The following is a 13,891-nucleotide window of genomic DNA, read 5'->3' on the forward strand; positions in this document are numbered from 1 at the left end:
AGACTATACATAACAAAAGGAAGAGGAGAGAAAACACTTAACACTTTACCTGCAAGTGAAGTGGAGACACTTTCACAATGTACGACTGACCTTCAGCAGCTGCCTGGGAAGTGTCTGAGACAGTGACAACAAATGTAACAGAATCTCCCACAACATTGCAAGAAATCACCTAAAGAAATAAAAGGTGTGAAGGGAGACAAAGGAAGGGAGAAGCAAATTAGTTTTCAGAAGGTTTGGTGAAGGCAAAAAAAGAACTAAGAAAAGGAAGGACTTTAAGCTACCAGAATTATGCTAAATTCCATAGGTGAGAGATCTGTAAACAATACCCGTATCTACTTCTCTACATTTAATTATAGAAAACATAGTTGAAGAGTTTGCTTCATGCCACATGGAATTTAGTAACTGGAAATTCTGGTATTTTTCAGAATTATTTTTCTATTGTTATCCTTACCTGACAAAGACTCCACTCTCTGTGTTTCACATATATATTAAAAGCTCACAGATCACAATTTTGCCTAAGGGAGACAAAGAAGTTCAATCCTGCTCCTGCCCACTATAGGACAGCTGGTTTTACCAAGAAAGATTTGTTTTAGTCGTAGCCTACAAATGTGAAACTTTGGCACAACCCTGCTGCTGCAGAAGGGAATTTTGCATGGGTAATTCCAGTTCCCAGTGGAGTGGGAAGGGGCAGGAACTTTCAGACGTTTATTCAGGTCTCCAACCAAACCAAGAAAGCCCCTGAAATTTAGTGATGGAGCTAAATGTCTGGGAGAAGTAACAATCAAGTACACCACTTGATTGCAACATACTGCATTGAGTACACTCCTTCGCTTTCATGAGCAGTAATTTGACTTGTTATCACACTCGGTTTACAAACACTGAATGCTTATTCTTCCCTCTTCTCTGCAATCTGACCAAGGTGCCAGAGCTGCTGTGCCAATTTCCTGCAGTGTGCGGAAAGTGCCTGGCAGCACAGGAAAGCCCTAGGTACACAAGCCAGAAGTCACTCATTACACCAGGGAAAGAAGCTGACTTTGCAAACAACTCTGCTGGCTGAAAACAGCTGCTTGATGCTGTCCCTCTCTCATTATTCTGACCACTGCTCCACTGCTAGATTTACCTAGGTGAAGTTAAGCAGGTTAAGGCTAAGACAACTAATTTATTGTAAGATTTGTTTGATGGAAGATCTGCATATATGCTGTCAAATTATGCTTGTGCACTTGCTGCTTCACTTATGGACACTGGGATTGAAGTTGAAGGCTTTAAAATGAATTGTGTACCTTCTAGAAGACCATTATCAGTCTCTCCTTAAATATCTTTTACCTCTCAGGGCTCTATAGTATATATTATAAGAAGCACTAGAGCATTATCAAGGGCTTCAGAGCACATCCATTAAAGTAGAGACTTAATTAAAAACAAGAGGGGGAAAGAAGGGGCCATGACAACTAAAAATTCCATACACACTCAGAAGCAAAAAAATCTGACTTTTCAGGTTTGTCTTCTGCAAACTATACTTCAGAAATGGACAAATCTTCTTTTTGGAGGGCAAAGGAGGGAAAAGGGCAGCTCTGATGCAAAAGCTGATGACACTTGCACGTCCTAAATGCAGTGGTGTATCATCCATGCAGCATTTCATCCACACATGCAAAAGAAGCTCAGTGTATTCAGAACAAGTTGGACTTGCTGTACATGTGATGCAGAGCAATTGTTCTGGAATTTCTGGATGTCTTAGAGCAAAGGTTGCCTGGTATGCAATTGATTACTACATTAAAAAAAAAAAATAGCTCGGCAAGAGACTGGTAGCTGAGTCCATGTGCCACTTTTTCCTTAGTAATGTTTACTTCTAAGTTTACTTTAGGATGAAAACAGATGCTTCTGGTGGTGGAATTTCCACTTCTTTCTACATCTTGCCAAGAGATGCTACACCCATTTAAAAAAATATTTATGCTTTTACTTAACAAGCACAAACCAGTAGCATTTGGGCTTTTAGTCTCCTTGATTAACTTATTTTCTGCCAAAGACATCTACCAAGTCCTACTCCTCCCCTCACTTCTAATAAAATAACTGGGGTCTTCAGGTACAGAGGTCTGTTAATTTTGAATCCAACCAAGAAAAAAAAGAGTTTTTCTACATTTTTAATAGAAAAAGTGTATCTCTCTGTCAAGTGAATCCCTTTGTTCTGGGAGCAGGGTGGCTTGTGGAGTCAGAACACTGAGAGAAGTAGAATTCTGGGCTAGAATTTGAAGAGAAAGCAACTCTGTTTTCATTTAAGAAGCTGCCACAAGAAGTGAGAAGTTGATTAAAGAGACCACAACTGCTGGTTCCCTTTTTAAGTGACATTCCCTTAAAAGTGTAGTGGATGAATTTGATAGACCAGAGCAGAAATAAGCAGGCTATTTTCTCTGAAACATTCACATGAAGACAAATACTGAAGATTCCTGTGCATTGCTCCTCTTTTTCCAAGGCCCCATCCAGCCTGCTTCCTCAAATTCATCCTCTTAGCACAGAGGAAGAGTAGAAGGGAGCCAGGTAAAGCAAATGTTTCTGATTAACAGGGGAGAAAAAGAGGACGGAGGGAGCAAAGAAGAGCAAAAAGAGAAAGCAGCAGCATCTGGACTGATGGGAAGGGAGTCATTTATCTTCTTCATCAGTCTTCTACCTCTCCATACCCTGGACATAACCAGGCATCAATACTGGGTTTGAGAGTCTAGAAAACCTGTCATTTCTATATCAAACTGCTCTTTAAAAATTAAACCTTTGCACCACCACAGAGCAGCTATGGCTGGCTAATTCTGAACTCCTAGAGGGGTCATGTCTCAGCTCTCCTTTGCCATTTTACATCTAGACAAACAAGACCACCTAAATTGGCAGAAACAGGGTGTGGTGAAGTAGCCACACACAAAAAAAATGGGATCTTCCATCAGCAAGACCAAGGTGTTTTCTCTCTCCAGCAACTCTGTGGCACTAACCTCCCTCCAGCCCAAGCAGCCCATGCACTTTGGGGACATCCTGCAGAAGGCATTCCCAGCCCTTCCTCAGGTGCCTTTGCTGGCAAGGCTGCACCTCGACTCCTCCTCAGCCCTTGTCCGTCCCTCCCTGCACTGAGCTGCCTCCTGGCATGCGATCACCCCCATACCAGGGTTATTCTTGCTCTCTGCTCAACACCTTCCATCCCTGCCCCTGATCTCCTGACACTGTCCCTGACCACAGTGGCCCACCATGAGGGTGATGTGCCACGTCAAAACCCCACAACCAAGCTGGACTCTCTTCCCTGTCTGCCTGACACAGGCACCCAATTTGCTGCTGTACAGTTCCACACACCTTGCTTATGCATATCTAAACTTGTTCATAAAATTATCCTAAAAAACCTTTCATATACACGAGGACTGAGAAAGCACTTCAGCTGCAGTAAGACAAGTATTTTTCTAAGGAAGTGAAGTGTCCAAACTTGGGTACCCACAGCTATTAAAGTCCTTCCCCCTGCTTTGCCCTCCCCCTGTATCTCTTGACTTTTTCCCTTTGTGGTTCCTCCAGACAGAACAGCAGAAATTCAGTTTCTTTCCTTTCTGAAGTAGCAGCAGAAGCTGCATCACCTCAAGAAGCTCTGGAATGCCTCTTCTCCTCACATGTGGGGTCCTCTTCACTTGAGAGGTCACAGTTTTGTCACTGGCACCCCACTGATCCATGTGTTATACACAGCCTCCTTGTTACTGCTCCCTCCTCTCTCAGCACATGGCAGTGGGGTCCTTTCTGTGGCCCTGTAGGGGCCTTCACCACCCTTTAGGGTGGGTGAAGGGCCCTGACTTCAGGGGAAAAGTCTGAGAGCCCTGCTGGGGAAGGGCTCCTTCATCTTCCCCAAGCTCTGACTGCATCACCTGCACGTCAAAAACCCTCAGCATTACAGGTTTTCTTCTGTAAAGGAACAGCTTTTAATGCATTTGGCATTGATTTCCAGAAAGAGTGGGTTATTCAGCATTATGTAATTTATACAAATGTTTAATAATTTCACAGGAAAATGAGTATACAATGTGAGGCAGCCATGCAGTGGAAGCTTCCTTGATCTTCACTGTAGGGTTCAGTATGCTCTTAGATGTAGGATGCCCCTCATTTCCCGTATTTGTTTTGGAGTACTACTCAGAGGAGAAGGCTTTTTTTTTTTTTTTTTTTGGCAGGGAAAACTTACCTCGTCAACAGCCAAAGAGGCAGTTTGTGTACTGAGCTTAAAACCTCACCCTAAGAAAATTTCCAGTCAGAAACTTCTGCCTTTTCAGTCATAACACTCCGCTGTTCAAAAGAATTACACCATCTTGGTTACAAAAGCATTAACTTCTGGGGGGCTTTTTGTAGCTTCTTACTCAAGGAGTTGCCAAATGACACAGACAAATTGAAGGGAAGAAGAAATATGCAATTTCTAACCCAGATTTTTAGAAGCTAGGATCAAAGCAAATTTTCCTGCAAATATACCAAGACAGCCCCAGACTGGTTTTCTAAAATGATGATAAACACCAGGGTGAAGGCATGGTGAGTGATGGAATGAGCACAGGAGAGAGTTGCCATGTCAGGAACAAAGAAGAAACTGACAAGAAAAGTGAATTTATCCAGTCCTTTGAGGCCAACAGACATACAAACTCAAAAAAGTGGAAAAACAGGGAGGAGGGAATAAAAGAAGCAAGGGGTACAAGGAGACAGGACAGAAATAATAATTTTCAATCTGCGTATCAAATAAAGCAAGCAGCAAGTGGTGCAAGAACAGGAAACAGTACTTCTACCAGAAAGACACCTGCTAGTTCAGCCTCACTAACACACAAGTCTTTACACACCAGTTTGGGAGACAGCACAGCTGAAGACAGAGAGAAATGGAAGACACTAAAACTCAGGAGAGGTTTGCCAATTTGTGCTGCAGTAGCTTGAAGAGAGATTCAGTTTCAAAGCCACAGGCACATGGTGCTGCTGGGGTGCTAAGGCATCCCTGACCCCTGTGCCAGGCTGACAGAGGTGCAACATGCCTATAGGAGGCCCATGCACATCTGCTGCAGCATCTGGAAGACAGGCAGGCCACCTGACAGTGCCCTAGCCGGTATGATCTCCACTGAACCCAACAAATCCCAACCCTAATGTCTTCCTTTGACAAGACACTCAGCTCTCAGGTAGGCTAGACCCATTGTGTAGCCTTCTCTATTTCAGTAGGGTCACCCCACTGATAATTAAGCTTATACTTCATCATTCCCACGTTAAGATGAAAAGGGATGTGTCTGAAAGAGAGAGGACAGTACAGTGAGCAAGGATGTGAAAGCTCAACACAAGTTACAACGAAGCCTGTCAGGTGCCAACCCTATTGCATATTTAATGTTCACAATCCCTCAGGAGAAATCTGAAAGAAAGTGCAATGCTGAGGAAAACAAACTCAAAATAGCAATGTAAAAGAAAATTAGGACATCACACAGAAAAGCTGAAAATCCTTGAAGACTAGAAAAGAAATGCAATTCAAAATACAGAGCTTGTGGGTATGAGAATTAACAAATATTACTCCTACAAAGGGCATCTTATCACTGGCAGAACACCAAAAGAAGAGATATCCAGATGCATGAAGTCAGCCACAGTGTGACGTAGCCACTGGAAGGGCAGATCAAAAGCCTAAAATGCATTTAAAAAGTACTTTCAGAGATACAAGAAGTAATCTCCTTGCATGGTGAGGCCTCACCTGTAGGGCTGTGTGTCACTTCAAGCCACCAAGTTCAAGACACTGGATATAACAGCAGCTGCTAGCTGCACAGAATGGGTGCACAGAAGTGACTTAGGAGGCAAACCAATGTGGTGAAAGAAGACTTAAGGAACAACTTATTTAGACAAATACATGGAGTTTGCATAGAAAGATTCTGGTAGTGGGAGGGGCACAGGGGTGGCTTCTGTGACAAGTTGCTAGAAGTTTCCCCCAAGTCCAACAGAGTCAATGACAGATGGACCCAGATGGCCAAGGCTGAGCCCATGGTGATGGTGGTAGTGCCTCTAGGATAACATATTTAAGGGGGGAAAAATGTGCAGTACCAGCCAGAGTGGAATGATAATCTGTGAGAGAAACAACCCTGAAGACACTAAGGTCAGTGAAGAAGGAGGGGAAGGAATTTTTCCAGGAGCTGGAGCACAGATTCCCCTGCAGCCCATGGTGAAGATCACGGAGAGGCAGGGTGTCCCCCTCCAGCCCATGGAAGTCCACAGTGGAGCAGATAACCACCTCCAGCCCTTGGAGGACCCATTCCAGCGTCAATGGCTGGCCAAAGGAGGCTGTGACTCCTTGGGAAGCCCAGCAGGCTCCTGGAAGGAACTGTGACCCTGTGGGGTACCTATGCTGGAGCAGTCTGTTCCTGAAGGACTGCACCCCTGGGAGGGACCTGTGCTGGAGCAGTTTGCAAAGAACTGCAGCCCTCAGGAAGGACTGATGTTGGGGAATTTCATGAAGGACCGTGGGGGGGATCCCAGGATGGAGTAGGGAAAGAGTGTGAGAAGGAAGGAGCAGCAGAGAGAACGTGTGACGAACAGACTGCAACTCCCACTCCTGTCCCTTTGTGCTACAGAGGGGACAAGACAGAGGAATTGGGAGTGTAACTGAGTATGGAAGAAGGGTAGGGTGGGGGGGAAGTGTTTTAAGATTTGATTTTATTTCTTATTATCTTACTCTGATTTGATTGGTAATAAATTAAACTCATTTCCCCAAGTCAAGTCTGTTTTGCCCATGATGGTAAACGGTGAGTGAACTCTCCCTGCCCTTATCTTAACTCATGAGCCTTTAATTATATTTTTCCCCTGTCCAGCTGAGGAGGGGAGTGACAGAGTGGCTTTGGTGGGCATCTGGAATCCAGCCAGGGTCAACCCATTACATGAAGGTAAACAAAGACTGGAAGAAAATATAATTCTTTCAGAATGTATTTACTGACAGCAAGCACCAGGGAAGCAAAGTAAATTCATTATGAATAAAAGCTTAAATGAGTACATAAGTATTTTTAAAAAGCAAGAAAAAGATCTGAAAAAGTTGCCTGGGCTATGATTCCACTTTGGCTTGTAAAAAAACTGGAACAACCCAGTCATTAATGCAGCAAAGCTCCAGAACAGCTTTTCAAGCAAACAGGGAGTTAAAGGACAATAGGAACTGCACACGATAGTCAGGGCAGTTCACCCCACCAAAAATAATCAGAAATAAACACACATGCATAACCAAGAATGAGCCCCAGTTCTCAGTGCAGTGGTCACAACACAAACCCAGCTTTTCCCGGAGAAGAAAGCAGCTTTTGCTACACAATGTGTCTACCTGCTTTGAAGCAAGTGGAACTGGAAGCCCTGATGCCCCAGTGCAACACAAAGGTGGGCTACCAGCTCACAGCAGGGTGGCTACAAAGTGGCACCAAAGTGAAGCTACAACAGCTGTGTGGGTGAATAAGACATTTTCAGACGTGCTGCACAGCTCACAGGAGCTCACAGGCTTGTAAAATAGCTCTCTCTTCGCTCCACAATTTCCCTCAGAAAGATCAATCACACAAAAATTGACCTGAAGTTTTTATGTTTGCTGTTGCAATCCAAGACAGCCGTTCTTCTATAGCAACTTATTATCACTTATTAAAGGAATGGCACTCCGAGGACATTTTACCCCTTTCTATTTAAGCATGAAGGGAGGTTTCTCTTACAGCCTACTCCATCCAAATTCTCTGTGCCAAGTTCCCATCAAGAGAATCATCTTTTTTGTTGCCTTTTTTGTTTGTTGTTGTGAAGCTCAAAACCTCTGGAAATAGACTGCAGTACTGGAAACATTAGAAGAATTAGCTAAGAATAGTGCTAATGTTTACTTTATTAAAACAGAACAACCAATACCACACAATGAAAACAGGCCACTTCATTCTATATATATAGGCTTTGGCCCAAAGCTGGAGAGAAGGCGACGCATAAATAGAGGCTTTGTCAAGATGCACTGTGGTGTAACCATCAGCCACGGAGCAGCTCTGTCCCCACCACAACAGCTTTGTCCAAGCTCACAACCACCAGCTTCCCCAACCATGCCGACAGCACTGGGCTGTGGAGCACACACCAATTTTACAGCTTTCAGTTTCTCCAAGGCTCTGCTTCTTCTCACTTTGTATACACCTACGGACTGCATGCGTCAGCGTGCGTCCTGCTCATAAACAGGGCTGCCAGCAGCAATATAGTAATTACAGTCTGGCTGGCAATCCCACATTGTTTCAGAGCAAAACTGCATGAGAGACTTCCCAGGCAGGAGGCTTGCTCCCAGCACCAGGTAGGCTCATCGCCTGGCTGTACTCCATGGCCCAGCATGCAAAAGGACAAAGGACCAGCCACCACAGAAGACATACCACAGGGCTCTATCAGCATATGGCTGCATAAAGCATTACACATCCAATGTTTACTGCTATTTCAACCTCTTACCCTCAATCTTCCACTTCCTTTGATGACCACAACCTCTCTTATGCAAGGTCAAGTACATATTTGAAACACCATGCAATAAATCAAGCCCTGGCTGCTGAATCAAGGCACCCAAATGCTCTTGCCATGCAGATCACAAGTAAAGCAGCACGTTGAACCGGTTGCAGGAAAACACTCTTGTGCCAGCTGATGCCTCAGGCAAGCACAGAGCTCTGTGGGATGCTACAACACTGATAAACATGAAACATATGGTCACAAACTACATGCAGAGCCAGTCACACCAGTAGTGAATTACAAACATGTATCAGAAGTTTGAGTTTAGACAAACTGTGGAGAGAGATTTCAATTTCATACACAAAGATTAAGAGTTTTAAGCACAGGGACTCAGACAGGGGAGAGAAAACACCACAACTCCCCGTCTTTGGACCATGTAAGGAACATCTAAGAGAGACACCATATGGAAGAAAAAGGTATGCATTTCAGGAAAGAGGGAAAGTGGCAACCCAGTGCCACTCTAAGGTTATTATACGCCAAAATCCAAATAAATATTCAGGTTGTACCTGAAGAAGTACGAATAATTCAGAGAAATTTTTCCAGCAGCTGTGCACAAGATTATGGAAATGGGTTTTGGGACAGTTCAGAACAACCCAGTTTACATAAGCAAACATCTTTAATCCCATACATTTGTAAGTGTGCTTATATTGGTTTAAGCTGTTGCAAACCTACATTAGATTGATGGCTACAGTGTAACAGCTCGATTAGTGTATTGAAATGGCTCAACCCAAGGTCAGACAAGGACCAGGGATGGCACAAAGGAAGGTGCTGGACTGCAAAGCCATAGGTAGTGGAGAGAAAGCGAACAGCCCCACAGCATCCAGCAGTTCCCCAGGCTTGGGCTGCTGTGGAGGCAGCACTTGCTACCTTCTGCTGCCCAAGGTTAAAAAAAGCAGGTTAAGGTGCTCAGGAGGCACCATAGGCACTAAATTACCTCTTTGCTTCAGAAGTCAGAACCTACATTTAAACAACACAGAAGTTAGCTGATGACTGCAACAGAGATGCTCCCAGTGCTACAATGTGACTTTAGGAAAATCCAGGACTGCAGCGCAGCCCTTGGTTCTGAGAAGATCAAAGTGGGTTTTAGCCTCATTGTAGTCCAGCCACAGGCACAGTATTCTGAGAACCTTCAGTTGAGGCACAACCTGAAGTGGTGTGCTAATATATGAAGGCAGCAACCGACAGAGAAATGCTGCAAATAAAAGCTAATGACTAACAATACAAAGGCAGTGCAGTGCAATGTGCTGGAGGGCAGGCAGGGCTGCAAACGTGTTTGCATAGGAGAAGGCCAGGAGGTTTGGCCAGTGTCTAAGTTGAGGCTGTTCATACCACTTTTAAACCTAGCAATCCCCTCTCCTTACAATTTCCCACTGTGGTGTCTTCCAGTGACACAGAGTAACACCAGTGTCAACTCTACAGCCCCACCAGCTCCAGACTCTTCACCCACATTGCTGGGACAAGGACCACTGGTAGGGGGAAAAGGAAATAAAAGGAAAAAGGAATTAAAAAAAAAAAAAGTACACAAACAACTTTTTATGCTGGCTACCTCCAGCTGCCAAACATCAGGGTGTGCCTATAAGTTGTGCATCAGGCAGATAAGCATGCATAGCTTTCAAAGGAATCAGAGTAGAGCTGCTCAACATTAAATCAGACAAACAAAACAAAATAATAAAGCAAAACAAGAAGAAAAGCATTACCAGTTCAGATATGACTAGTAGCTACAGTCACTGGGCTGAAAATATAGAAACTATCATTGATACTAAGCATACATACATTTTTCTTACCCTGTTCTAAGAGTCACTTTCAGCTTTACTTTAATTTCATATGCACTAAGCACGGGGGAAACCACTTTGTAGTATGTGGGGTGGGAGAGGAAGAAAGAGACCATTGACTCCTCACTGAATACAGGATTCAGTAAAGACTTCACCCTCTGGACTTCACAGCTGTTTCACTAATCCTTACCCAGCTCCTACTTATGAAGTAAACCTGTAATGAGGCAGACAAACAGCAAGAGGCAGACAAAGACATCTTCCTGTCCCAGAGAAGAAGTGTCCCTTTCCTTCTTCATGAATTCCCCACTCAATGCCTCAGCAGTAGGATGTGAAGCCATGTGACTGACAGTCATGGGAGAGTGGGCAGCCTCTTACCAGCCTTGACAAACTTAGATCAAGTGTACAGAAGTATTGACAAACAAACCAGCCATTGATGCTAATAAGAAAAGTTAACATTCCCTGCCCAAAAGTATACTGGAACAAAACCAAACTGGAGTTTACCTTCTCTTGAGCTGACTTTACAATGCTAACAACTTGTTTAACTTCTAGCTCAAGTGGTTCTGGTAGGTCATCTTCTTCAAATGTAAGCGACTGTGAATCCTAAGAAAGAAAAAAAAGAGAACCATCATTAGCTGATCAACCCATCACTTAAAAAAGAGTGATAAAAACTGCTGGTGAAACTCCTGGGAGAACTGGAGACAGAACTGCAAATGTATGTCAATACCCATGTGTATTAATTGCACAACAGCTCACTACTTAATACAGAGTAGATCCTGAAAGCCTATACTTAGGACATAACTATGGGCCTAATCATATCTCATCCTTCCCTGTAGCAGAATATCAAGGTACACAGCACAGAGTGAAGCCTGTGAGCAGAGTTCAGTGAAACTGCTCTGTTTGAGAAAGCACTAAACAGTGCTGCAGTTTTAAATGCTAAAACTGTAACAAAACTAAAAAACCCCAGGTAACATCTTGCAGAACTGGGGAAAGAAGCCTTCCTATCCCCAATCCTTCCTCATTTGTGATGGAAGGCAGTGATGACAGTGATGACAGCTATTCAGTCTTCACAACATATACCTGTTTTGGCAGTGAGGTCATACTTTCAGAGAAATCAGCACTCCCATTCTCCACCTGCTACCCACACTGAGCCATCACCACTGCTTCCCTCACCATCCAAGGCTGTTTTGCATGGCAGAATTTCATTAGCAGTGTGCTGCTGACATTGTTTTGGGAGGCTGACAGCAGGAGCCACGCCATGCTGCAGTGCCAGGCAGTGAACTCGTGGCTAGAGACAGCTCCAGCTGCTTCGGGGTGTGTGTGCACCTATGGAAGTAGCTTTGGTCTCTGGCTGTGCAGGAGAAGATGCTGCTTGTTTCTACTTAGTTTCAGTTCTTAGCACCTGTGCTCAAGCTGTGCGGCCTCTCCACTTCCACAAGCACAAGGCAAACCTTTGTTTCTTTGTACAACCCATGCTTTTCTCAAACTGCACCAGGCAATTTGAGAGGGCAGATGGAGCATTCTCTTTCAGCTGCCCTAACTTAGAGCCGTAACTTGGAAGTGTTAAACTGCTTTCCTTATCTTTCACGCACACACATGTTGCCCTCCCTTCTCCCCCCGCCTCCCCCCGGAGATGTAGGAGGGCAAGCTCCAGCCACAGAGAGACCTCCTAGACCTAGGGAGAAAGCTGCACACAAATCAGGAGATTAAGGTACATGCCACTTCCTAGGCAATTTGGCCTCAACATTTGCCACTGACACGGCAAGGGTCCAGTCCCCAGGTCCAGGTTGCCACAGCCTCACCTCTTAGACCAGCCATAACACTACAAACCACCATGCGGGATGTCACACTGTGCCCTTTGCAAGATGGGATGGGAAGGGGGTGTCACGTTTTGCGCATTTTTTATCCGACCTGGGTTAAATGCAAACTGCCCAAAAACTGAGAGGCCATCATCCTGTGCTGTCTGGAGGATGCTACCTCTCAGCATTACACTGACAGGCACACGGGCTCAGCATGGCCTAAGACCAGATGAAAGAAACCCAGCTCTGGGATTTATTTGCTGAAGGACGGGCCACAGGCCTGCGCACAGGACAGGAAGTTTCCATTGTTTCCTCCTCCCTGCGCCTGAACAATCTTATCAATGGCACGAGCCCCTACCAGGAGCCACAAGGGTCACAGCTTTCCTCCCCATCCTTCCCCACTCCCACGCATCTATCTACTCTGTGCCTCTGGCTGGCTGCTTCCTGCAAGTTCCTGCCAAGCAGCCACCAAACGTACATCTACAAGGGAATTTAGAGATAGGTCAAGGGGTCACGATTTTAACTGGAAGACCTAGGCTTTAGGTGGAAGTTCTTGACTGTGAGGGTGGTGCGACACAGGCACAGGTTGCTCAGGGGAGCTGTGGCTGCCTCCGACCTGGCAGTGTTCAAGGACAGGTTGGATGGGGCTGTGAGCAACTTGGTCTGGCGGGAGGTGTTCCTGCCCATGCAGGGGGCTTAGAAACAGATGATCTTTAATGCTCCTTCCAACCCAAACCATTCAATGACTCTATGATATGTATATTCATACCCACACACACATACGTATGCATACACACATACACAAACGCACATGGAGGGGCAGTAACACACCGGCAGGCACTGTCAGCAGCGTGCTCACGGCACCCCGATATACCTTTGGAGCAAGTCCCAGCCTACCTATACCTACAGCCCGGGCGGGGAAAGCCTCCTCCGGCTCAGGGGCACACACCGCCCTCTCCCCGGCGAGTCCTCCCTCCCCAGGCCCCCGATCCGGCGGGCGCGGGGAAGCCGCCGCCCGGTGCTGCCAAGCCGAACCCTGCGGCGGGGCGGCTCCCTCTCCCCTCTCCCCTCTTCCCTCCCGCCCGCCGCCCCTCACCTGCATCCCCGGCACTCACCGCCCGCGCCGCCGCCTCGGCGCCGAGGGCCGCCACCCAGGCCCGCCGCCACTGCCGCCTCCAGCTGCCCAGCGACAGCGCCCAGGCCAGCACCGAGCCGCCTTCCTCCAGCAACTCATCCTCCGGCGGTGGCGGCAGCGGCGGAGGGGGCGGCCGGCCCCGCCGCAGGGCCAGCAGCGCGTACTGCACCAAGTAGACGGCCAGGGTGGCCAGCGCCGCCACGAAAAGGGCGACCAGCGCGTACCAGCGCAGCTCGGCCAGCCCGCCCGCCAGCCACGCCATGGCTGAACATAATGGGAGCAGCGCTACCGGCCCCCAGCAAAACGCGCACGGCGGCGGGGCCGGGCAGCGGCAACCCGAGCCGGGAGCGGCACCACGGCGTCCGCCCGCCTGCCCGGGGACGCGCCGCACCGCACCGCACCGCCTCGCCTCGCCTCGCCTCCCACCGCCCGCCTACAGCGCAGTCACCGCCCGGCCCGCCCCTGCCGGCGGGGCGGTGAGGGGAAGCCCGGCCCGGTTCAACAGCGGCCCCAGCCCCTGCCCAGCGCTGCCCCTGTGGGCGGTGGCGGGGGGATGGAGCGCGGCCGCCGGGACCGGGCCGGGTATCGCTGGGCCCGCGGGTCCCCTGGAGTCCCGCAGCAGAGCGGGTGAGGGGGCTGCGGCAGCGCGGAGGGAGCGGGGATCCGGGCCGTGAGGGTTCGTGTCTGCCCTGAGCCGGCGCTGCTCA

General features: G+C 47.2%; 1 protein-coding gene across 3 annotated transcripts in view; it reads right to left on the reverse strand.

Annotated features, from left to right (window-relative positions):
- The window catches only part of C2CD2 (C2 calcium dependent domain containing 2), a 38,367-nt gene extending 24,809 nt beyond the window's left edge, over positions 1-13,558 (reverse strand). For all 3 annotated transcript variants that reach the window (XM_030469298.1, XM_030469297.1, XM_030469296.1), the window contains exons 1-3: positions 13,165-13,558; positions 10,755-10,853; positions 50-169 (exon numbers count right to left, since the gene is read on the reverse strand). In XM_030469298.1, the coding sequence (XP_030325158.1) occupies positions 50-169; positions 10,755-10,853; positions 13,165-13,446 (501 nt within the window). In that variant the 5' untranslated portion in view covers positions 13,447-13,558. The remainder of the gene's footprint in view (positions 1-49; positions 170-10,754; positions 10,854-13,164) is intronic.
- Between the last annotated feature and the right edge of the window lie 333 nt (positions 13,559-13,891).

This window comes from Calypte anna, chromosome 1 (assembly GCF_003957555.1).
Source record: "Calypte anna isolate BGI_N300 chromosome 1, bCalAnn1_v1.p, whole genome shotgun sequence".
Lineage (NCBI taxonomy): Eukaryota > Metazoa > Chordata > Aves > Apodiformes > Trochilidae > Calypte > Calypte anna.